At 37.3% G+C, this 25,394-nt stretch overlaps 3 protein-coding genes across 6 annotated transcripts; all 3 read left to right on the plus strand.

Moving 5' to 3' along the window:
- The first annotated feature begins 10,985 nt into the window (after window positions 1–10,985).
- On the plus strand, window positions 10,986–12,902 carry LOC129724592 (inactive peptidyl-prolyl cis-trans isomerase shutdown). The gene is made up of 2 exons (XM_055679591.1): window positions 10,986–11,403; window positions 11,465–12,902. The coding sequence occupies exons 1-2, from the start codon at window positions 11,360–11,362 to the stop codon at window positions 12,744–12,746; spliced, it is 1,326 nt and encodes a 441-aa protein (XP_055535566.1). The 5' UTR covers window positions 10,986–11,359; the 3' UTR covers window positions 12,747–12,902.
- Window positions 12,903–13,456: 554 nt separating this feature from the next.
- On the plus strand, window positions 13,457–15,866 carry LOC129724591 (probable tyrosyl-DNA phosphodiesterase). 2 transcript variants are annotated; one of them, XM_055679589.1, is made up of 5 exons: window positions 13,457–13,671; window positions 13,728–13,808; window positions 13,863–14,898; window positions 14,960–15,545; window positions 15,605–15,866. In XM_055679589.1, the coding sequence occupies exons 1-5, from the start codon at window positions 13,638–13,640 to the stop codon at window positions 15,737–15,739; spliced, it is 1,872 nt and encodes a 623-aa protein (XP_055535564.1). In that variant the 5' UTR covers window positions 13,457–13,637; the 3' UTR covers window positions 15,740–15,866. The 2 variants fall into 2 exon arrangements, with proteins under 2 accessions (XP_055535564.1, XP_055535565.1); XM_055679590.1 differs by lacking the exon at window positions 13,457–13,671 and having other exon boundaries at window positions 13,714–13,808; window positions 13,866–14,898.
- Window positions 15,867–16,298: 432 nt separating this feature from the next.
- Window positions 16,299–24,909, plus strand: LOC129724203 (cyclic nucleotide-gated cation channel beta-3). Of its 3 annotated transcripts, none has more exons than XM_055678902.1 (7): window positions 16,299–16,450; window positions 17,789–18,635; window positions 18,697–18,869; window positions 18,929–19,314; window positions 19,374–19,523; window positions 19,599–19,683; window positions 23,359–24,909. In XM_055678902.1, exons 2-7 carry the CDS (start codon window positions 17,845–17,847, stop codon window positions 24,606–24,608), a joined length of 2,835 nt encoding a protein of 944 aa, XP_055534877.1. In that variant the 5' UTR covers window positions 16,299–16,450; window positions 17,789–17,844; the 3' UTR covers window positions 24,609–24,909. The 3 variants fall into 3 exon arrangements, with proteins under 3 accessions (XP_055534877.1, XP_055534878.1, XP_055534876.1); XM_055678903.1 differs by having other exon boundaries at window positions 16,342–16,579; window positions 18,700–18,869; XM_055678901.1 differs by having other exon boundaries at window positions 16,344–16,579.
- Window positions 24,910–25,394: the final 485 nt, after the last annotated feature.

The raw sequence follows: 25,394 nt of genomic DNA on the forward strand, positions 1-25,394 counted from the left end.
TATGTGTGTGTGTATGTGCAGATTTTTATTCTCACTCACTTTTCTCAGAGATGGTTGGACCGATTTTCATGAAATTAATTGCAAATGAAAGGTCTCGTTGTCCCATAAGACCCTATTAAATTTCATTGTAATCGGATTTTTAGTTTAGAGATTATGTATCAAAATGTAAAAACCATGAAACATCATTATCTCGAAAACTACACAACCGATTTGAACAAAATTGGTTTCAAATGAACGGGCTACCTGAAAAAACAATAACTTTCGAATTTTATAAAGATTGGACTTGTGGTTCAAAAGTTATGAACAGAAACGTGTTCTGAAGACTGTTTAATCTCACTCATGTTTCTCAGAGATGGCTGGACCGATTTTCATAAAATCAGTGTCAAATGGAAGGTCTAGTTGCCCCATAAGACCCTATTGATTTGTTTTGCAATCGGACTATTACTTTGCCTGTTATGTTTAAAAATGTGAAATCCAGCTATTAAAAGGAACATATTCCGAAGACTACTTGAACTCACTCACTTTTCTCAGAGAGGGCTGACCCGATTTCCACAAGATTAGTTTCAAATAATTAGTCTAGCTGCCCCGTAACACCCTATTGAATTTTACTGTAATCGAACTGTAACTTCGTCTGTAATGTACCGAAATGTGAAAATCACGAAACTTCATTATCTCAGAAACTACACAACCGAACATAACTAGTGGCGTACGAACGAGTCATCTCTCAAACTTACAAATATCAAACTTCATAACAATTTTTTTCTTCATCTAAATAACACTTTGATATGTGGCTTAAAAGTTATGGAAAGATAAGAAATTCAAAGACTATTTAAAACTATGCCTGCTTTGACCGATATATGTAGCCTCAACATAATTTAAATGTGGTGTCGTACTATTTGAACGTTCCAAATTCATTGATTCCTTGCGATGTGTTTCAAGTCTGCAAATGCACGACGAATCGGCCTTTGAATATGATCAAACTCAAATAACAAATCGTTTGAAATGATTGGTTTTATCGAAATGACAACATCCTCGACTTTTGGCTTCCCTACATCACCTTAATTCTTAATATATCATATTGGGTGGTATTCGGTCATTTTCAGCAGATTTTCTGGCATCAATCTGAAACCAGAAATACCCATATTGGGATGTATTTAGTTATTTTCGATGTTTTCCAGAAACTAAAAGTGGTCTAAACTAAAATGGTGCCTGAGGTCAATTGTTTGCTCACTGCATCATTCTGGTTCCTGTTTTTCACAAACCGGAAGTCGCCATCTTGGATTTCAAAATGGTATTTAAGATAATTTCTGGCCTCTGAGCGTCATTTTGGTTGAAGAAACACCCATTTTGGGTGTTATTCGATCATTTTCGGCTGTTTCCCAGGAACCGGAAGTCATCAGCCTAGAATCTAAAATGGGGTCTGTGATTAATTTCACCTGCTGTGTATCATTCTAGATCCGGAGACACTCATGTTAGACGGAAATCGGCCATTTTTGGCTGTTTTCCAGAAACCATAATTAGCCATCCTACAATTCATAATGGTGTCTGAGGTCAATTTCCAGCTTCTTGCAACATTCTCGCTCCGGAGATACTTATATTGGGTGGTATTTGGTCACTTTGGACTGTTTTTCAGAAACTGAAAGTCGTCATTTTGGACTTTATAGTTGCCTGTGAAATCAATTTCTGTCATCTGGGCGTAACTCTGGTTCCAGAAACATTCATATTGGATGGTATTTGCTCATTTCCGGCTGTTTGCCAGACACTGGAAGTCACCATCTTGAAATTCAAGATTGTGTCTGTGATCAATTTTTAGCTTCTGAGCATCTTTCTGGTTCCGGAGATACTTATATATAATGGGAATCGTCCACTTCAGGCAGTTTTCCAGAAACCGGAAGTTGCCATCTTACAATTCAAAATGTTTTCTGAAGTAGATTTGTGACTCCAGTGCATCATTACGATTCCGGAAATACCCATATTAATTGGTACTTGGTCGTTTGTGTCTGTTTTCCGAAATCGGAAGGCGCCATTTTGGATTTCATAATGGCATTTTGAGACAATTTCTGGATTTTGAGGGTCATACTGGTTAAAGAAACACTAATATTGGGACAGTATTTGGTCATTTTCTGCTGTTTTTCAGAAACCGGAAGTCGCCATCTTAGAATTCAAAATGGTGTCTGTGATCGATTTTAGCTCCTGTGTATCATTCTAGATCCGGATATTACAATATTGGGTGGAAATCGACCATTTTTGGCTGTTTTCCAGAAACCGGAAGTTGCCATCTTACAATCCAAAATGTTGCCTGCATTACCTACCAAACCATGGTTCTATTTAGTTGATTATTCGCGAGACGTACATAATTTGTGCAGGAACATGTGCTTCCAGAAGAGGGAGGGGCGTCGAACCATTATGGACATATTCGTCACCTCTAAAAACATTCACATACCAAGTTCGGTTGTATTTTCTTGATTGGTTCTTGAGCTGTGCGTTTCAAATTTGTGTTTCATTTGTATGGGACCCCTCCCTTCTAGGAAAGGGAAAGGTGTCAAACCATTATGCACATATCTGTTACCTCTAAAAACATTCACCTCCCAAATTTGGTTCCATTTAGTTGGTTAGTTCTCGAGATGTGCAGAAATTTGTATTTCATTTGTATAGAACCTCTCCCTTCCAGAAAAAGGAGGGGTCTCAAACTATCATAGGAACCTTTATCGGCACCATAAACCCCTACATACAAATTTTCACGTCGATCGGATCGGTAGTTTTCGAGCCTATATGGATCAGACAGACAGACAGATCGGACTGCATTTTTATATGTATAGACTACAACATCAATTTTTTAGAACCTAAAGAGTGAATATACATTTATTGGATTGAAGCGTTCATGTAAATTTATTTTTACAAATAACAAGTTTGAATGAGAAAGGCTGGATCTGACCGCTAGGTGGATTAATTTAGGTTTGTATTATGTCATTAGGAACTCTTCCAATGATTTCAATTTTGCACGAAAGATAGTTTATTAATTTCCACATGCCCTGGTTTAAAAAATGTATTAAAATGTATTAAAAATGGTGCTTGGTTCGGTTTCGTTTCGGCGAATCTCAACCAATTGTGCTTGTGCATTGGGCTTATAACTTTATGCTGCCGGTAATCACAACTCAGTTTATTTTATTTGGGTCTTCTGTTTAGATAGGACTGATTCTCGGTGACCAGTATAATACATAGGACAATAATGCGACTACCATGGGTAAGGGCTGACATTGTTATGATGCAGTTAACCTCCGCCAACTCAGTATTCTCAATTTTTCCGTGCTCCCTGTAGTATTGAATCAATAGGTTACATACCTTTATTTATTTTTCAGTATGTTGCGGTACGTTCTATTGTATTAGAGTTTCAATTTTTCAATAGTACAGTTGCAAACAACAAAAAAGTGCGTTTAGAAAAAAAATATTTTTTTGGAGGTAAGGTTTCAAGTATAGCTTTAAGGCCGTGAACTTTCTCCCTATTGCTCAAATCTCTATTAAAGTTTGGGTAAATGTTTTCAAGAAGTTGTACTATAAAATAGAGCAACTATTTTTATTTCGATGTTTTGAATATAAAAAATACGTAGCTCTTCAAAGAATATTAATCAAAAAATTAATTTCCAAAATCTGAGGCTACCAAAATCTGAGGCCGATGAGAAACAGACTTTCTGGAGGTAACATTGAGAACGTGCTGTGAGTCAGGCTTAACCGCGACCTTTTGCCAACTGCACTTACTAGTATTCTACCAAAGGACAATGCAACTGAATGTTCGGCCAGTGCTTCTAATGCTCAACTTTCTGCTATCAACTGTACCCAGTAGCGCTATTGCGACATTTTGGCTTAATATGATTTGTTTGAAGTCTATCGTTATCTCACAGAAATACTCCCAAGCTCACACACATACATACAAACACACACACACACACACACACATCGATACGCACACATACACACACATCGATACACACACATACACACGTACACACACGCACAGGCACACACACACATTTTTTTAATAAAATTGTTATTTGTTCATTGAATTCAAAACAAAAAAAATTAACTTTCCTTTTCTACGATGAGGAATCCATTCATTTCATCGGTGTTAAGTCAAATCGAAGTGATATAATTATCATTTGGAGGAAAACGAATTTGAAGTCCACTTTTTACTTCGGATTTCCAAGTTTTTCTGTGCAATTTTGATTTTATGGTTCGGTTATTGGTCGAATATGATACTGACACTATGGTAATCATATTTGACTTATCATGAATGAACAACATTTATCGTTACAATCCAACCAATTTACCCGAAACAAGGTCATTAGAAAAGCAGCACATCTTTTTTATTCAAAAATGTTATATGTGAAAGTAAATGCAGTATGGGTTCGATTTTAAATCTTACAGAAAATGAGTAGAACACTTAAACAATCGGACCTATACTGTACTTACTTGTACCAAGTACTCACTAATCAATCAGATGTTGAGAATTATTCTCTATTCTTGATTACAATTCGAATATTTCTAAAAGAAAAACGGAGGTGTATTTTAAACTATATAGTACTGGAACTTATTGAATAATCATTGTGGTAGTGCTTTTCAGCAGGGGAATTGTGCCATTAGCCCGAACAATTTTTTGGTCATGCTGGCCGATTCAACGTCGGATATCACGAAAATCAGAAAAGTCTTCAAAGTGTTTTCGCAGCGTGTGGTTCCGTGATTAGGTGTAAAAACGAAACGAACGAATTTTTCGAGAGCTAGAAGATGAACTGCCGCTATTATATCAAAACTTCTAGCGCGTGAACATAGTTAATTTAGCACACCCTTTTGGCAAACAGGATTCAGTATAAGAATTCTGATTTATGAGAGGGAATGTCCGTTCGCCATTCGGTGATTCTTTGTAAAAAAGAGTCAATCCGAAAGGAATCGATAAAAAAAAATATTTCACGTACCCTGAAACTTATTGTTGCTAGAAAAGAATTATTGTTATGTTTACTAAAAATCTTAGTTCAATACGACTAAAAAGAAACTAGCTTCAGGAGATAGGTTCAAGCATTTGAATGTCTACTAATTAGTACGCGAAGATGACTATTGCGTTTATTTCGCGTCCACGACCCACGATCGATCATGCAAATTATGCCAACCTTGCGTTTTTTTAAATTTATTTATATCAGGTAGCCACCTCCTCTCTCTCCCCTCTTAGCACTACCTCTCAAATTAATATAAGGAAAATGTTCCATTCACCAAACCATAACAAAACAAGAGGTAGATAAATTCTTCGACATAACCGTAAGCTTATCGTAATTCGATCAATTGAATAATAGCAATGTTTGGTACCTATTCATTTTTGTATTACCTGCTTGAGCAGCCTTCTTTTTAAATGAATAAAAAAAAAATATCCTATTATGTTTCAGACTACTCCAGCAGTTTTTCATTAATTGGTGTAGCAAACCTGCTGAAAACAATCGTTGCCCAAGTAGTCCGATAGCCTAAAATGACTCTCCCTCCCGCCGTCACCACACCACATCATTGCTATTGCGTCACTGTGATGCGAAGGGGACAGGCAGTGATGCCACATATGCAGATTCATCTGTATTTATACAGATTTCTTACGTATTTTTCATACAGATATCTGCATATACAGATTACAGATTTACAGAGCTGTATATAGTCTAGTTATGTATTTATTATTTCCGAGTGAGCAATGCATCAACATTTTGTTACGTACTGAGAGGAAAAAGTTTATTCATTACCTGAACACATCGGGAACTGTACACTTCAGGATAAAACGACAATCGGATCATCATCGTTTCGTTTCCATCGCTGCTCAGAAGTAGGGTTGCTGATACTTTATCAATATTTGATATTATCAATATTTTCTCGTCGCAATATCGATACTTTTGGCCGATATTGCCGTGATTGATATTATCGATATTTTGATATTGCCTATAAAATTTTGCCTACCAATCATAAATTCATCATGGCTTGCACACAATTTAAAGCCTGTAGTACACTCTTTGTCTAACGGTCAAATATTTGACCTTCTGACATAATGGTCAAATTTATTTGACATCATGGTTGTTGTTTGCCCGTGTTTTCCCCATGTTAAAATTGGAGAGTGACAAACCTTTGACAAAATTTTTATCTGTCAAGAAGTGACAAATATTTGACGCTTGGTCAAAGAGTGTATTAGAGCCTTAAGATATTCATTGAAAGTGGACATTATACAGAAAACAAACGTTAAGCCTTGGTTTCAGCATTGATAAACATATTTATTCGAAAATAAGTCAATAGCAATTAAAGGACGTTTACTCTATTTCAGCCTTTTTAGGGCAAACCAACTAAAAAGTGGGTACCAGAATTGCTGGTACTAGAATCAATGATTGGTAGACAGTGCTGGTAAGTCATTTTCCCTAGCAAAATTCTTCGAAAATTACAGCCAATCATTTTCAATTTTCACTTCCAATGATCGCAGCACTCTTTCAAATACACTAGACTTTCGTCCTAGTAACGTGCTGTTATACTCAGTTATACTCAGAGCATCGTTCACGGTTACGGAAAAAAATTTGGCGACAAATCCAACCAAATGATCTTCACTTCAAAGCGAAAAAGAAAAACAAACAGTCCACTCCACCAAAATGAACCTCACCGAAACACTTTTTCACTGACACCAGCGTTGCCAGGTCATTTTTTCAAAAATCTGGAAAAGGCAAAATAAAAATCTGGAAAAAATCTGGCAGTCATTTCGTGGGGTGAAAGGTTAATTTTCCGGATAAAAGTCTTGGGGTACGCAAAATTTGAGGTGACAAAATTGCAAAATTTCGCGCCAAAATTGAAGTGCTGACCTTTTTGCGGAACGGAGAAAATAAAATCTGGATAAAATCTGGATCATCCATGAAAAATCTGGATAATTGGACATCAAAGCTGTCTACCTGGATACATGTTCAAAAATCTGGATAATCCAGCTAAATCTGGATACCTGGCAACGCTGACTGACACTGACCGATGCCTTGACAATCTTCGTTAACTGATAAACTGATTTTGTTGTCTTGCTTCCATCGCATGAAATATAGTGAGGTGTTTTGACAGTTCACTTCCATGCAAAAAGCGGGAAGAGAGAACTCTGAAAGGATTGAAAAAAATAACGTTTATGGATGCTATTTTTCACTTTCACTTAAGAGTGTCAACATGTATCAACCCTGTTGGTAGATGAAAAATGTAAGCAGTTTGACAGCAATATGGTTGCCATATTTCCATTTTTATTGACAGCATGTATAGAGCAAATTTCCAGAAATTTGGGTGTGAAACTTCTCGGGGCAATAACCACCACATTAAACCGATCAAATGCGATGCCTTGGTGTTGCATTGGAATGGCAGAATCAATGAATTTCAGTAAAGAATCGGTGTCACATAAGCAATAACAGTAATGTTCAGGTGGGATGCTTCAGTAACTGGCTGGTGATTAGTCAATGGATTAGGAGACGCGGCTCACGAAACGTCGGTTCAATCTGATTGTAAAATGCACCCTGCGTGAAGCGATCAGCAATCGGCCTGCTGTCCTAACGGACGAGATGAAATATCAGACACTTCGCCGGAATATTCAATACTAAGGCATAAAACATGCTGAACGCCAACGCGAGCGATCGGGTGAGATTCTTGCCGTATGTTAATGAGCAACTCTACTCACGGCTGTTTATTAACCTACGACAAGAATTTTGCCCGATCGGCTTAACTAAAAGCCAAACAAAAAATACACATAAGTAAAAAAAATATCGATAACTTGCGCACGATATCGATTTTGTTATCGATGCAGCTTTTAATATTGATAAAGCAAATATCGATATCTTATTTTTAATATCGACAACCCTAATCAGAAGTGGGTAAATCATTTCTACCTAAAGCCTGTAGTACACTCTTTGACCGAGCGTCAAATATTTGTCACTTTTTGACAGATAAAAATTTGGTCAAAGATAATTATTTGTCACTCTTCAATTTTAACATGGGGCAAACACGGGCAAACAACAACCATGATGTCAAATAAATTTGACCATTATGTCAGAAGGTCAAACATTTGACCCTAAGAGAAGAGTGGCCAAGTGGCTCCTTTCTCTTCTTCTTTGCTATGAAACATATCCCCGGTTGAACATTATTTTCATCTGCCTTACGCAAAATCCAGTGCAACCAGAAAAAATTATTTATTTGATATTTTATTTAACAAAAAACACAACAATGAAAATTGGATTACAAACAACATATAAAACAAAACAACAAAACTTCGTCCATATTTATATCATCATACGACCACTGCCAAACTTTTTTTTTGTTTTTCTGACTTCTCCGGACTTTTTATCAGGGGGGATTTACTGCTGCCAAAATTCATATATGTGTGCGTTATCGCAGATCAACTCTGGTCCATGAAGTTTGTTGGTCCATGACGTTTAAAAGATTTCCTGTGTGGCGAGGAAACTTCATGATTTTCAGCTAATTGCAGGCTGCTGCCACCAAATTTCACTACGTAACGCAGTATTAATAAGAGATTTCCACGATTTCTAGAGTTTTGTTAAAAAAGAACGTTACAATTCTACTAAATTTTACTTCAATCAAAACGACACAATCAAAACAACCGGACGCCTTGTTGCCAAATATGCTGGTCACGGTTACACGATATTTGACAGAAAGATTCCCCCTGCTTTTTATAGAGAGCAGAATGAAAAATATTTGGCGAAACCCTTAATTCCTGTTGCAAAATCAAAGGGAAAATTGCTTGTTTTCAAGAAAAGCTTGATTTCACGTTACCACGAACAACTAAATAAACAACATAATAATAAAAAGAAATACCTTCACTGCATTTTTGACTATTGCGTGAGATTTTAAAATTTGAAATATCTTGTTCAGATTTTTCGCATATTTTTAGCCACTGTCGATAAGGTTCTGCATTCTTGGGAAATCGATAAAATTTTACGACCAAACTCTTGGCACTTCATTCAAATTCTTTTTTGCTTTTTTTGTCGCAACGAAAACAAAATTGTGTCCACAATATTTCACTTTTACTTACTCAATGATTGGGTCGAACACCAGCTGTTTAGCAACACGGTAAGCTGAACCCCTTTTGAATATTGTCACACACGCGTGCTGTCAAAATCAACCAATCACGTTTGGAGCAAAAAACCTGGAGCAAACCGAGGTATCATCTTGGCCACTCTTCTCTTAGATTTGACCATTAGACAAAGAGTGTACTACAGGCTTAAAAGACCTTCCCGCACATAAGGGCTGATTTACGTCAAAAATACGCATATTTGGGTAGTTTTGTTTTTCTGTGCAGGTCAAAACGAGGTGAAGCACGCTGCTTTATTTTAACTCTAATTTGATTAGGATCTACTCAGTTTGGTATTCTTATGCAAAATGTCAAAAAGTGAGTTATCGGGTACTGGATAATTGAGTAACATTTACCCAAATTTTCATAATTACCATGTTTACTCAGTTTTGAGTTATTATCCATGATGTTTACTCACCCCTGACTATATGTATTTGTCAAAAGTTTTCAACAGCAATATTATCTGTTTCCGAAGAACAATTGGTGTCGCTTTTTATTTTTATTTTTTTTGCTAGCAGTTTCACAGCATTTGATCTTTCATCAAATCAAATATTCCTAATCAATTACATTACAAACAACATGTAACAATATTCCAAAACAATTTCAGCCCAACATCATTATTGCAGAGGATTTGAAAACATAAAAAACATCTCTTTAAAATGAACAACCGCATGTTTGTGTGTCCTGCGATGCCGTTTTGAGTCGGGCTTTTATTCGTGATAATGAACGGAAACATTTGTATCGATGTACAGTGCCCAATACATGCAATCGATACAATTAAAATCCTTCGCAGTGTTTGGTGACGGATGATGACGGATTTTCTGGTGTGCGTACTGTACAAAAACATGAGCCACAGTTCACGGGCAACTGTGAACCGGTTGGTTGCCGCATTATATAAAGACACGTGAATGATGTGAATGATGCGTGAATGATGCCGGATTGGAACCATTTTTGACGTATGACGCCCTTACTCAGAAGTGAGTAACCTTAAAAGAACTCTAATTGGGGTACCTCCACTTTTTTCAAAAATGGGTCATACCTAATGTCGTTTTCGTTTTCGCGGTGTACTACACTTTTTCCGTGCTATACTTTGCAGCTTCAAATAAAACATTTTCAGTGTCATTGCATTGGTATGCGTAATAATGGGATAGCTGTCAATTCGTTTTGTTTTGGTCATAATCGCATTCGTCATTCACAATCGTTTCCATTTCATATGTCCATCTCGCAAATGTGCTGAAAAAAAATTTACCTGACACTTTACCACGTGGAACGAAAACCAAAACAAACCAGTTTTGACACATACGTGTGAATGTGTTGGTAACCAGAGTCAATGTTTATATAGAGTCGCGCGAAGAGAAAATCTATCGTTTCGGCAACACAGTTTTTGTGCCGTTTGTTGCCAAGAACTATACAGTTCTGTTTTTCACCATGCAGAGGCGGATATCGTTTTTTGAAATTCTTCACAAGGTACACAGTTTTGAAAGATTACACCGGTGATGTTTTGTTAAATTTAAGTGAACCAGTGTACAGGTTTAATGTTGGATTGAAATGTGTAAGTAAAACTTCGGAAAAACACATATTCTTTATTACGCTCAATTACATCACTTTTCATCCACTCCTAACATTATCACCTTGTTTATTTACATTGCTCGATTGGTACCCTCGTTTGACACTGATTTGGTTCCTTAGGCTTCATCTTTGCGGGACTCTTATAAACATAGACTCTGTTGGTAACTTCCTACAGCACACTCTGCTTTTTTCGGGTGTCATCAGTGACAGAAAAAGTGTAGGGAGAGACAGAAAAAGGGTAACACGAAAAATCAAATAAAACATTTTCGGTGTCAAAAGTGTTATTTGAGTGTAGTACACCGCGAAAACGAAAACGACATAACTCACTTTAGAGTAACAAATAATGTGCGTGAGGAATACAGAAATTCGCTATAAAAACATAAATAAATCCGGATTGAAACCATTTATGTATGCATTTATGTCATTCATGTAAATATGCTATAGTTGAAATCCGTCGTGAAATTTGCCACCTGGGTTACTTTTGACAGTTTCCGGCAAGGATATCAAAGTTCAACAAGCGGTGGCGGTGTTTCTTTATTGTTGGTCGCAGTCTTTACGGCTTATTCAAAACATTAAAGTTGAAAGCTGTCGTTTTTCTGCTGACATAGCTCAAAATTGCACTACAATTGCTATATTTCGTGCACACTACTTGTATAAGCACATATTTCGCCACTGTACATTATGGATGATAAAGGTTTCGTGCTAAGTGAAGCCGTCAATATCGGGTAAATATGCATTTGATTTCTGCTCGTGTTCTAATTTTTATATATGTTAATATTGATGCAGCGACTTGTTGAGCGAAAAAGGAGCACAGTTTCAAATAAGTACCAAATATAATGAGCATGGCGAAGAATTTTTCATGGAAGATGATTATGGAAGCGCCGACGAGGATGAGGACACTCACCGGAAGATTATGAGCCCTTGGGACAAGAGTTTCGATGAATTGCGAGCGCAAATGTTTATGGTTTCTGAATTTATCTATAAACGAATAACAAAACAGGGAGTAGGTGACGAACTTGTTCCCGAACGAGCCAGGGTTACCATAGATTATAATGGTTATTTCGAAGGAGAAACATATGCATTCGACTCGACTTCAATGCGTGGTGAATTCAAACAATTCACTATTGGAAGGTCTGAAGTGCTAATTGGTTTGGAGGATGCTGTAAAATCAATGAAACCAAGCGAAGAAGCTCAGTTCGTAATAGGCTATGAAGTTCTTTTCGGTGAGCTTGGATGTAAGCCCCGAATTAAACCAAAGGCAGACGCCTTGTTTATTATCAAGTTAGTAAGTTTCACAGATCCTGGCGATGCAGAAGCATTAGATAAACTTACTCCAGAAGAGCAAATGTCATATAGCGTAGTTAAACAAAAGGTAGTGGACACGCGAAATCATGCTAAAGACTACTTCAAGAGAAATCTGGTTTCGAATGCCATCAGCGATTATCATAAAGCTGTTGGTTACTTAGAAAGATGTCATGTTAAAGACGAAGAAGAACAAAAAGAACAAACCGAAACATTGATTCAGCTGTATAGTAGTCTGGCTGTTTGCTATAATAAAAAAGATAACCCTCGTCGGGCATGTTTAATGATAAATGAAATACGTCGACTTGGCAATATTGATCGGATTCCCAGGGCACTATTCCATGAAGGTCGTGCGCTTATGAATTTGGGCGAATATGAGCGGGCCAAAAACTGCTTACTAAAGGCACAGCGTCTTGAAGCTTCCAATAAAGATATTAGTAAAGAGCTTAAGATACTAAACGAACGCTGGGAAAAGCATCGCCAGGACGAGAAAGCCATCTGTGCACGTGCATTTGGGTTAAAAGAGCGCAAGGATGAAAAACGCACTGAGGAACAAATTCGATTCACTGACACAATGCGAAAAACATTAGAAACTTTTGTAGAGGACGACAAGAGCAAACAACTAACGTTACCTGAGGGTCTGACCAACAAGGAAATAGACACTGTACAGGATTTGGCGAACTCTTTCCAACTTAAGTTGACTCTTTATAAAGACAACAGTAAAGATTTCTATCGGCTGGAGAAGATACCAAAGGAAGACAAATGAAATCAAGAAAAATTTATGTAAAAATGTGAATACTTTTAAATGCTTGAATTCCGATCAAATTGGAGTTCCATACTTAACAAATGTAGAAACAATAAACTGTTGAACCAAAAGAATCTTAACCGCATAAAACAAATAAAAGTATTATTGACTTATAAATATCGAGTTTTGTGTGTGTTTAAACGTATTTCCTTTTGTATATTCACTTTTTATGGCACAACACCATTTTTAAGTATGAATCTGAAATTCGCTGTTCTTACCAAAAATCAAACAGACTTATAAATAACCTAGTTTTGACCTGGAGGACCGCTTTAAGACCAGTTAGGTTTGCTCCAGTTCAAGACTTGGTTAGGGGATATTCCCTAGCGAGGTAAAATATGTAGTAGGAGTGTGAGGACAGTAGTAGGAAATTGAGCTGGCCTAACGGTATTTCAACTTAAACGCGCCAAAGAACGTGGTTCGGCAGTTTGGTTTTTCCCGTCTGGATGAGGAACATTTTTTCCTAGTCTAAGTCACACCTTCTGTTCTCGTTCATTTTTCGCAATCTCGTAAAACAACATTACCCGCTTTAATAAACTTGATTTTTTCAATTATTTGCAAATAAGCCTATTGTGATTCGTCCATTCGCAGGTGTCTCTCCATTCATAAAATAATACAACATCGTGTGCACAATGTGCTATAATAAATTGTGCGCTAGTCGGGTACAATTTTGTGGCGATTATAGCAGATTGCAGTGGCGGTTCGCAAACTTTTGTTTACATCTTTTATAAGCATCAGTTTCTCTTGTCAAATAAATTAATGACTGTGCAAGTAGCAGTTTCCAATATATGATACGGAAGCCTGATAATAAGCTACAAATCAAATTAAAGAAGTTTGTTTATATTTTATTTATCGATGGAAACCAATAAAAGAAAAACTCTGGATAAAAGTAAGTGTATGTCTTACGATACCAAGTATTAAGTTTGTAGAAATGTTGTCTTGAAGTTCCAGATAGAATTTGTCAATACGGAACAGAGTGTTACCGAAAAAATCCACATCACTTCAAAGAATATTCTCATCCGCATTGTGAGTATAATAGACTTTAGTAACATGCCTGAATCAACGTTTTCGATGTTACAGTAGAGAAAATATTGTGTGAAGCCGAAGCTGAGAGTCATTATAGAATTTCTGAGGAACTAGCTATGAGCCGAGAGGTTGTTTCAGAGCAACTAAGAATTCTTACACAAGTGTACCCGGAGCTGTTCAATAAAAACCGCCCTCCTGCAAAGCACTTGAAAAACGACGAGGAACCAAAAACACCGTCTTCACAGTCTTCTTCCAAAACCGACATCAATGCTGTCAAAACCGTCGAAACGAATTCCGCGGTAGCCGATTTGTTTGCTGAACGCCGCGAAAAAATGGCTAAAAAGTTCGAAGAAAAGAAAAATGTCGAAACGCCTCCGGCTAGCAGCTCCCAAGTAATACACCAGGCCCAAACAAACACCACTGGAGTTTCGTTAAAAAAGGTTATACCACGTAATATCCACGATTATTATCCAGTCGTGCTGCCCCGTGGGCAGATGGCCAAAAAGTTAGAAAACGCTGCTCCATACAATTTTTTCCTAACAACTATCACGGATGCGCCAATAACCCACAAAGAATCGTTATCAATAACATTTCAAGAACTACTAGACAGCAGTTTAGGTGAGCTTGAATCGTCCGTTCAAATGAATTTCATGGTCGATATTGGTTGGCTTTTGGGTCACTACTTCTTTGCTGGTTGTGAAGATCGGCCTTTGCTCATACTGTATGGTGATGAAACACCAGAGCTTAAAGTCGTGTCTTCAAAAAAGCCAAATGTGACAGCTATTAAGGTGCACATTGCTACACCATTCGGGGTACACCATACTAAGATGGGCTTGTATGCTTATACGGACGGATCAATGAGAGTTGTTGTTTCGACAGCTAATTTGTATGAAGATGATTGGCATAATCGCACGCAAGGTTTATGGATTAGCCCCAAATTGCCACCTGTTCCGGAAGAGTCTGATACAGGCTTTGGGGAGAGCCGGACTGGTTTCCGAGGGAGTTTGATTACCTATTTAAACTCTTACAAAATTGGTCAACTGCAGCCATGGGTTGCCAAAATACAAAAAATAGACTTTCGAGCAGTTAAGTACGTTGAGGAAGATACTAGTACTAGTGGAACAAACAAGTATGTTATTTTTTTTTTGCAGCGTATTTCTGGTAGCATCTGTTCCTGGTGGTCATCTCAACACTGCCAAGGGTCCACTTTGGGGACATCCGCGACTAGGGTATCTACTCGGGCAGCACTCAGCTCCAATCGATGATACATGCCCACTGGTTGCACAAAGCTCTAGTATTGGTAGTTTAGGACCGAATCCTCAGTCTTGGGTTTTATCGGAAGTGATGGCCAGCTTCCGAAAGGATTCAGCTCCAATCGGTTTGCGACGAGTTCCAGTCTTCAAAATGATATTTCCTAGTTTTTCCAATGTTCGAAATAGTCACGATCATCTGCTTGGTGGTGGATGCCTGCCGTACATGAAGGCTACCCATGATAAACAGCCTTGGCTTAAGGAATACCTCCATCAGTGGAAGAGTGATTCGCGAAATCGGTCGAAAGCAGTGCCTCATATTAAAACATACTGCCGCTGGTCTCATAGGGGAATTTACTGGTTTTTGCTTACCTCTGCTAATCTATCCAAGGCAGCATGGGGTGTTTATAATAAGTCGGCAAAATTTGAGGCGCCCTTAAGGATTAATAGCTACGAGGCGGGTGTTCTCTTTCTACCAAAATTTGTGGTAGGTTTGAAGGCAAATTTGGTCGCAAGGTTTTGTATAATTAGTAATTTTTGTTACAGATCGAGGAAAACTATTTTCCAATGGAATCTAAGATTGAGCAACAACACCCTCTGTTTCCGATGCCTTACGACGTTCCAATAATACCATACGCACCAGAGGATACGCCATTTTTTATGGATTATTTAAAACAATGAGGGAGGGAAGCACAGTTTGCATAATTTTATTCATACGAAATCCATTGCTGTATTTGTTTTGTAAAATATAATTATTTCTTTCAAATTGTGAAAAACTGCTGCATTCAGGATAATAATAAAAGAGTTCTATGCGTAATACGCTTATTTGTGTACGCGTATATGGTTTGTCCTTTGTGTGTATGTGCTTGCAAAAAAAAACAATTTTTTGTAGCCTAACTATCGGCTACACATGACAACATTTTATAACCCATCCATCGGCTACACATGGACATGAACCTGACACATCAACCCTTTTGGGTAATCAAATTTTGTCAAATAGAGGCAGTGACAGTGATCGTTACGCCAGATTCCCTGGGTGTAAATATGTTCGTATGAATGAAGGAAGTTGTGAAATTTTGATTCTGATCGCTGCAAGGATGTGAAACAATATGAAACAACATGAAACAGCTGTTGATTGCCACTTAAACAAGGTTTATTGCATATGTTGAACAGCAAAATGGTATTGGCCTTGGCTGTATAAATCAGTATGTGCACTATCTATGCAATTCTCCTCGTTTGCTACGGAAAGGACTACAGGACATGCGCTGTTTTGGTCGTATTTTCTTTATTTGCACATCTACTGTCATTCAGCATGTTGAAATGTTTTCATCGTGAGTCGCCGAAAAAGTTTTAATTTCAATCAAATGAAAATGTTTAACTGATGAAGAGCTGGTTAGTAGTTTGTTGTCATTATTCGTTTTGTGAACAAATCGTTGGTGATGTGGATTGAAATATTACATATTCAACATATACAGTACATAACAAACGAGTTTAAAATGGGTGTTGAAAATTTCACAGTAGGTAAGGCAATTGGCAAACACGCGAGCTGTCTATTCTAATATTAACCCCTGTTCCGAACATAATAAAATATGTTAACTTCATTTGGAATGAAAGGGATTTATCTTTCGGAAAATTTAAGAGAGAAACATTGGATTCAACATGTAAAAAAATGGAAAAAATCTAGGCTTTTATCTTTGATTTACCGAATGTGCGTTCTTCTATATATTAAGCAATCTCTTTTGAAATGAATAGCATCTAAAATTTTAGGGAAATTGAAAAAAAAAACGAAAAACATAAGATACATAGGATACATAAGATACATATCTTTGTTCTCGATCTCTGAGCGCTCTTAACGTTAACGTCCTGAACCCAACACTGTTCAGTGAACGTTCAGTGCAGTTTAAACTTAATGGTTACGCCTTTCATTTAAAAATTTTGTTTGCCAATAGTTCTCAGGATATTCTTTATATATTTTAATTGCTTATGGTATAACGTCTCGATTACACTGGTTGAAAAAAAAAAACAAAAGAAACGTCTTGGAACATAATAAAGCTTCAAAACTAAAATCAAATCATCATAATTGTTGTTTTACGCAACTAAACAAGGTATTATTTAATTGCGATCTTGTACTTTGATAAAAACTGTTAGCACCTAGGCTTTGCTAAGGCCCAACTCTACAAAGATATCTCCTTTAATATATTGCTAACACCAAGTGTTTTTTGGTTGAAAAATATATAACCTAACTTAATGTTTTCTCGTAGTTCAAACGTTTTTACAGGCTTTACTTACGCCATTCGTTGAATACTTGTATCTTTAAAAAAAATGCGGAGTGCGTATGACTGTATTATCAAGAGAAAAAAAACCCTATTGAATCGATTAAAATCATGTAATTTAAGAAAATCCATAGCAAGAACAGTCACGTTAAAGCACTAAATCTTGTACGCATTGGCAGAAACTTTAACTTATAGATGAATTGATTGGCAATATTCAATGTCTGTGAGGTACTCCGATAACCGACAGCGGTTGGCACGGAATGCAATAAAATGACGATCATAATTTACCATCTAGCACGCGATTAGTATTCACTGCAGCAACTGCTTTGGCCACAAGCAGTAATAGGTACCTGTCTGTCCAATGATACTCAACTACTTGCTGCTACTATTAGGATGTTCGCACACTGAAACGATAACCGTAGGAAATGATGTGTTCAATTCCTTCTCTATTCCACAGTTGCGCATTGAGTGCCGATCGCTGTGCGTCGCGTGTCTTGGGTTTAGGAGCCCACCATGTCCTTGGCGAGGTTAACGAGTGCATGGGAGGACAACAAGTCTCGCTCGGAGACTGTGTTATATCCGGAAAAATATTCGGTGTCGTCGGCTAATGGCCGCTTTTCCCACTCACGTGGGGGTATATCACGTAACAGCAGTCGTGATGATAACAAACTGCACAAAAGTTTGGAAGAGATTTCCAAAGACATTAAAGAACTAGAAGATTTCATAACAGTTACTGAGGAAATTCTAAAACGAGAACGCGAGTACGATGAACAACTATACCGAAGAGAACGCCAGCGGAAGGCGTTCGAAAAAACTATGCACCAAATTAGGAGTAAATGCAGTCCAACGAAAATTTGCTTCGGTCGAGCCGATGACTCGGGAGTTAAATCACCAACTTTTAAAGTAAATATCACGCACAAAAGACGTATCAAATCGTTTAGTCCAAAAAGTTACAAATCCAAACTGTACTTCCGGAATGGCAAGATTGGATGTCTCGACGCGGAAGCAACTGCATCCAATTTGAGGAGTACCCACGAGTTAGTGAAAAGAATTATCAACGACGAAAACAACATGTTAGTAAAATTGGAGCATCAGCATTACACAACCGATATCCGAGAGGAATCGCCTGTTTCGGTGGGAACCCCGTTGGAGAGCTTGCAAATGTGTGTCACAGAATCCGTTGGCTCGTTGTGCGATGAATCCTACAAGGTTCTAGATGACAAGCCAGCCGACGAGGTATCACAATCAAAAATGGAACAAAACTTTTGCAGTGAAAGAACGATTGAAGATGAAGGCACCATAATGTGAGTATATCGTGTTCTATTAAAAAGCATTTGATTTCATTCCAACGTTTCCCTGTTTCAGAAGTCCTCCAGCAAGTGCCAACGATTTTGTAACAGGCCGATTACGACATCTCGCTAACAGATTTTCCGAAAGAACTAAACGAATGCGTAGTAAATTGGAAATTCCGCCCACACCATCAAGCAGTGTCAGTGCCCCTTCCATAGCCCCATCCACTCAAAGACACAACGTAGAATGTTTGTACCATAAACTTGAGTGAAGACATGTGATGAAAATTATTATGTTTTAATTTTAGTACGTGCTATTCAAAATTCGGCGCTCACCCTGCAATCGGCTACCGGAGCCGAAACTTGTCATCACGACTACTTTTGCCCTATATTTTGTACTGGTGCAAAAACAAACACTGTTTTGGACCCACAGGGAAAGTTTTACATCTCATGGCTATTTATCGTCTCGCTGTCATTCCTCTATAACGCATGGGTCATCCCATTGCGGTCTTCATTCCCGTACCAAACTCCGGAGAATACGAAATACTGGATCGCCCTTGATATCTGTGCAGATGTTATTTATCTGATTGATATTCTGTTTGTGAAGCATAGAATAATGTATCTGTTTGAAGGATTTTGGGTCAAGGACACCAACCTTACCCGAAAGAACTACATGAGAAAACTACAGTTTAAAGTGAGTATTGCACACCTGTCAGACTTAATGAAATTCTCATGTCGCATAAATGATTACAGATGGACTTAGTCGCTCTCATGCCGTTGGATTTGCTGTACCTTAAGTTCGGCACGGAACACGTGGTACTCCGATCGCCGCGTTTGCTGAAGATACAAAGCTTCTGGGAGTTTTTCAAACTGATTGATCGTGTGATTTCGTCGCCGCATATGGTCAGTAGCAAACGGCAGCAGCAGGTTCCGGTTAGCGCTATCATTAATCTTTTGCTCTGCTGATTTGCATTCTAGATTCGTGTCGTCAAGACGCTCACCTATATGCTGTACATGATTCACCTGACGGCCTGTTCATATTATGCGTATAGCGCCTATCAAGGTGAGCATGTAGAATTAAGTTATTGATGATTTTGTTGTGTGAAAAGGCAAATTATCATGATTTACCTAAAAATTACAGTTTTGGTTTGGTTTTTAGTTAGAAATATTGATTTTAATTTTTTTAAATAGAGATTTCAAAACAAATTTATAATTGAGGTAACAGGCTCAATCACAATGAATCCTTTTTAAAACATTTTTACTATTTTTCAATTGCCAGAGTCCTTTATGAACAACAGGCGCATTCGGTTCTAAATGTTATTACAAATTTTTCGATTCCATCGAATACATGGATAGGCTTTTTATGTACGGTAAAAATGAAGCTACATCACCGGAGGCTTCAGAAATTAACAGTAGAATAGAAGTACTTTGAATTTAAGCGACTATCCAATTGACATTTTTTCCATTTCTTCTCAAATTTTATACAACTTTTGACGTGGGACTACGTCTTTGTTTACTATACTGGGATGCATTCTCTAAAATTGGAAATGTAACTGGCAAATGTTGCGTCAGATTTCAAACGGTTATAACAGCATAACTACATGATGGATAACAATAACCAATATGTTGTTGGATAGATAAAATGTGTAACAATTTTATAACACGCTAGTTATCATTATTATTTTACTGCTCAAAGGTGAAAATTGATAAAAAGTTACAGGGAAACTTACGCGAACAATGAACCAATTACATGCGAGCATTCCTAGCACAGACGACGTGAATGGACACCATCCGTTCCCGTGTTATTCTCTGTATCGATATCGATATAAAAATTGACAGAGTCTCCCCGTCCCAATAGGTCAATTTATTTTTGCTTCTATGAGCTTAGACTAAAATGATGTCTTGAAGCTAAAAGTTTTTCGAAAAGTTTGAAATAATCCCGATTCTTGAACAATTTTTAAACCTGCTTTCAAAACCTAATAAAAACTGATGTCTTGAAAGAAAACATGCTGGTAAAAGCAACAGTGGAGTAAAGAACCGCAGGTCTCTCGTCGTCTATGATTGCAGCGGTACTCTTCTATTCGTACATCTCAGCGGTACACTTCTATTCGTACTACAACGGTACTATTCGAACTGCAGCGGTACTATTCGTATTGCAGTGGTACACTTTTGTTCGTACATTTCTATTCGTGTGCAATCGAGGAAAAACTGCAATGCTGCTGTTGATGGTGATTGAAAGTTTATCTCATAAATATGATTACCATTTAATATTCAACAAGAATTGTAATCTTTTGCAACGGATATTTATTCAATTTTATCTTCGATATTCACTAAATAATCGTGACCGGATAGTATCGAGAGAGTAAATTCCACATATACACATTTATAGAAGAGTAAGAGCCTGCGAATGCTTGTAAATTTTTGGTTTATTTACTAAGATTCATTAGAATCTCTTTTTACATTTCAAAATTGTTAGATGATATATTATTACTCAAAGCTTTACCATAATAAACGTATGTATATTACCGGTCTTCGTAATACAGCGAATTTAGTTGTAGGTAAATGAAAAAATTGGCAAGCAAAAAACAAAAATGGAATTGTTGATTGTTACGGTTTTTTGCTGTAACTTGTTAATAATTTTGTTAGACATATCTAGGGACGTTGCGATGCCACCGATACTAAAGCCTGTAGTACACTCTTTGTCTAATGGTCAAATATTTGACCTTCTGACATAATGGTCAAATTTATTTGACATCATGGTTGTTGTTTGCCCGTGTTTGCCCCATGTTAAAATTGGAGAGTGACAAATAATTATCTTTGACCAAATTTTTATCTGTCAAAAAGTGACAAATATTTGACGCTCGGTCAAAGAGTGTACTACAGGCTTAATACAGAATCGATCCTTCTACTTCCGATACTCGGATATTTGGTATCGATGTTTTACCAGCGATACTTAATCAATATCGATACACACCTCTCAGTATCGAAAAGACTCAAAGAAGAACGAACGAAGCAGAAAACTTGCTGTTTTCTGTGCCATTTTGATGCTTCGTATGCATGCATACCATCTCCTCTGCAATGCAAATTTAACAGAAATTTCTGTAGATTAACCTACGGGAACGATTCTTTTCTACGGTCATGCAGATCCGAAGGTAAAATCTACAGAGCCAGCGGCTCTTTTCGAAAACGGGATCAATTATTAAGGAAAAGCGTAATCGACTTTTGACTAAGTTTCTGCAGAAGCTGGTGTTTCTAGATTCAGTAAATTTATAGACCATTTTACGAACTGACAGGGATACCAAATGTGCAGATTTGTCTGCAAAACGCAGATTTTTGGAGTCCGTGTGCAGATATTCATTGATTTGCAGTTTTTCCACGGTTTCTGATTTTTGTCAGAGTCAACAACGATACATTTAGGTATGGATACGTTAGCCTCGATACTTCGATACTATCGGAATATCAGTACTTGCTCTCGATACAGGTATCGATCCTAAGTATCGATGTTTAATGGTATCGCAACGTCCCTAGACATATCTTCTTATGTTTGCCAATTAATGAACCTTTGTAAGGGCTTCTATATTATTTTGAAAATAAGAACCATATTATAGATTTGATTAAATCAGGGTTAAATAAGACAAAACCATTTATTATAATAACGTAAGTATTATTGGATTTGGTTTTAGAGGATATAGAGTTAATTCTGACTTTGACGCATTACGAGAAATTCTTGGTGCTTTTTCAACAAGAATGATATGCTTGTGCCTTGTCAAATACATGTTGTTTGCACAAAAAAATACTACAGGCTGTTACTAATATCGCCAAATATATACGATATTCTTTCGAGTGTTGTTAAATATATTTAAAAAAATTGATTTACAGGGAAGGCTGAAAATAAAAATACGTACAGTCGCTGAGCAAACACCTTGATTCTGTCTGCAGGCTCTGTATTTTTTGTAACAAAAAATCCACTAATTACAGTGTTTAGTCCCACGTCACCATTTCATACAACCTTGTAGTATTTAATGAACAATGAACCTTAAGTTATTCAATTCACTTCTCATTTAACACTGTTATTTAAAACTTGTGCTAGATTTGTGGCAAGGTCGCTCTATAGTGTATTCTTTTTTGTTCCCACTTACGTGGAATTATGTCTCAAAGAGAAAATAAGAGCTAACACGTTAAAATCATGCTAAAAATATGATTAAGGAAGGAAAGTTGAAAATTTATTGACTACATCTAGAACAGTTAAATGTTCAAATGTGTTCCACAGTGACTTTGTGCTTATATATTTCGTATAAAAAAATGCTATAATGTATCTCGCGATCTAAATAAAAGAGCATTTTAACGTTCGAATTAATTAGATTGCACATTAAAGCCATTTTATTTTATTCACGTTGTGCTGTTTCAATGACAAATGAAATGTAATACATAACTGCGAAGCCATATTTTTATTCAATAATGAAAGAATAATTTTATGTGATAGAAAAAGAAACAAAAAAATGTTGCAGCAATATTACCCTTGTTGTGGTTAACGACTTTCGTATGAAAACATCGATTTGAATGAATTGAAAAATGCTATTCCCGTTATCGAATAAGCTAAATAAAAGAGCGTTCAATCATTCTAATTGATTCAAACGAAGACAGGAATGCACATTGACAATACCTACGTACTAATTCGATACGACCGTAAAGAAAAACATCAAAATTAGTAAATACCCTCTACTCGAAACTATTTCAGGTCTTGGCTCCAACCGTTGGGTGTTCAACAACAAAGGTCACGCCTATGTTCGCTGTTTCGCGTTCGCAACCAAAACCGCCACATCAATCGGTAAGAACCCGAAGCCGGAGAAGGAGGGTGAACTGTTGTTTATGACGGCCGCCTGGTTGATGGGAGTGTTCGTATTTGCGCTGCTGATTGGCCAAATCCGAGACATAATAGCGACCGCCACACGATCGAAATCCGAGTACAAACAATTGGTCGACGAAACGTTGGAGTACATGCGGCAGTTGAGCCTGCCGACAGATCTTCAGCGACGAGTTAAGATGTGGTTTACCTTTACCTGGGAACAGCAGCGAAGCTTGGATGAAACACACATTATGGATGCGTTGCCTGCTAATCTGAAGACCGATATTGCTATTTCCGTTCATATTCAAACTCTGTCCAAAGTGCAACTATTTGCCGATTGTGAAGAAGCGTTGCTTCGAGAGCTGGTGCTAAAATTAAGATCTGTTACGTTTCTTCCCGGCGATTACGTTTGTCGTAAAGGCGAAGTTGGCAAAGAAATGTACATCGTCAAAACTGGTCAAGTTCTGGTTATGGGAGGCCCCAGAAATGATATTGTTCTTGCTACTCTTTATGAAGGTTCTGTATTCGGAGAAATCAGTTTGTTGGCTATCAACGGTGCTGAAGGAAATAGACGGACTGCTGATGTACGATCCAAAGGTTTCTCGAATTTGTTTGTTTTATCAAAATCCGATCTGAATGAAGCGATCGTCTACTATCCGAATGCACAAGCAATTCTCAAGAAACGAGCTAAGAGTTTGATGCGCAAGAATGCTGCTCGAGAAAAAGCGGAATCACAGCAGAGTATCGACACCACAGATGCCGATACAGACGTAGTTATCAGTAATCCGAATCATAACCTATCACCAAAATTACTGAAAACAGTCATCCAGGCATTACCAAGTGAATCACCTGCCGTACAGCTTCTCACCCAAGGATTTAAAGGCGATCACGTGAAGGTGGAAATAATTGACAAATCGCACCAAAAGGAAGATACCGTATCTAATCGTAGTCTGGAAGTACATACTACACAGGTGCAAATTGAAAACGAAAAAAATGTTGAATTTCCGTGTGATTTAGTTTACAGTATTAAACAGGAGCTGATGGATAATAACAGTTACATTAATCTAACCGATACGGAAAAATACAAACTGCTGAACGAGCTATCCAAAGAGCTTAATGAACATGAAAAATCACCAGTGTAAATCTCGGTTGATCCATCCTCGTTGATTCAATGTGAAACATTGTCTAGAAAATCTTTAGAATGTTTTTTAAATATTATTTGTTATCGTGAACAGAATCACAAGATTACTTGGAGTTAATAAAAACCAAAATGTCTGTTGTAACATTCTTGTTCTAATAGCCATAATAAAAATTAACCTTCTGTGGAAGAACAAGTGAAATGAAAGTGCCATGAAGAAACCCGTCAGTTTTAGTACCAATAAAACACACTGGAGAGACTAATAGCTCGAAATAATAAATGTTTTGTGTTTTTCAAGTAATAAATCGCATCGTTTAGATGACTGCAATCTAGGTTTGAAAGAACACCTTCTAGCAAATGGAAACTATTTTTTTATTACGGTAGGTCCCATGTATGTAACATTATGTGTAACGTATTAGATCTTCATCAAACAAGTCAAACCTTCTTGGGGTGAAATGCAAAGTCTGGGAGCGACTATCACGAACGAACGAACTGACAGTGCATATAGAGTAACGCGGAGTATACCACAATATAGGGTAAGGAACGGCTTAATCAGTGGCGCCTATTTTAATAAGCCCAAGGAAACGGCCCTCGAACATCTGAATTTTGATCATTAAGGACAATTTAAATACCTAGAACAAAAACTCCGATTAACTACGTGTCTTAGGGATACATGAAATACGGTTCAACACAGAAAAATCTTTGAATAAACATTATACGAAGAAAATCTGCCGAAATTGCAGCCACTCAGCCTGAAGAAAATCCCCTGCAAAACAGATGCAAACTGCTT

Source organism: Wyeomyia smithii, chromosome 2 (genome assembly GCF_029784165.1).
Source record: "Wyeomyia smithii strain HCP4-BCI-WySm-NY-G18 chromosome 2, ASM2978416v1, whole genome shotgun sequence".
NCBI lineage: Eukaryota > Metazoa > Arthropoda > Insecta > Diptera > Culicidae > Wyeomyia > Wyeomyia smithii.

Bases quoted from the DNA above. Each gene is read 5' to 3' on its own strand.
- LOC129724203 (XM_055678902.1), top strand. From the start codon at position 17,845: ATGTCCTTGGCGAGGTTAACGAGTGCATGGGAGGACAACAAGTCTCGC. The intron at 18,636-18,696 runs GTGAGTATATCG...TCCCTGTTTCAG, and splicing joins GAAGATGAAGGCACCATAAT to AAGTCCTCCAGCAAGTGCCA. The intron at 18,870-18,928 runs GTTTGTACCATA...TTTTAATTTTAG, and splicing joins TCAAAGACACAACGTAGAAT to TACGTGCTATTCAAAATTCG.
- LOC129724592 (XM_055679591.1), top strand. From the start codon at position 11,360: ATGGATGATAAAGGTTTCGTGCTAAGTGAAGCCGTCAATATCGG. The intron at 11,404-11,464 runs GTAAATATGCAT...ATATTGATGCAG, and splicing joins AGTGAAGCCGTCAATATCGG to CGACTTGTTGAGCGAAAAAG.
- LOC129724591 (XM_055679589.1), top strand. From the start codon at position 13,638: ATGGAAACCAATAAAAGAAAAACTCTGGATAAAA. The intron at 13,672-13,727 runs GTAAGTGTATGT...GTTGTCTTGAAG, and splicing joins AAGAAAAACTCTGGATAAAA to TTCCAGATAGAATTTGTCAA. The intron at 15,546-15,604 runs GTAGGTTTGAAG...TTTTTGTTACAG, and splicing joins TCTTTCTACCAAAATTTGTG to ATCGAGGAAAACTATTTTCC.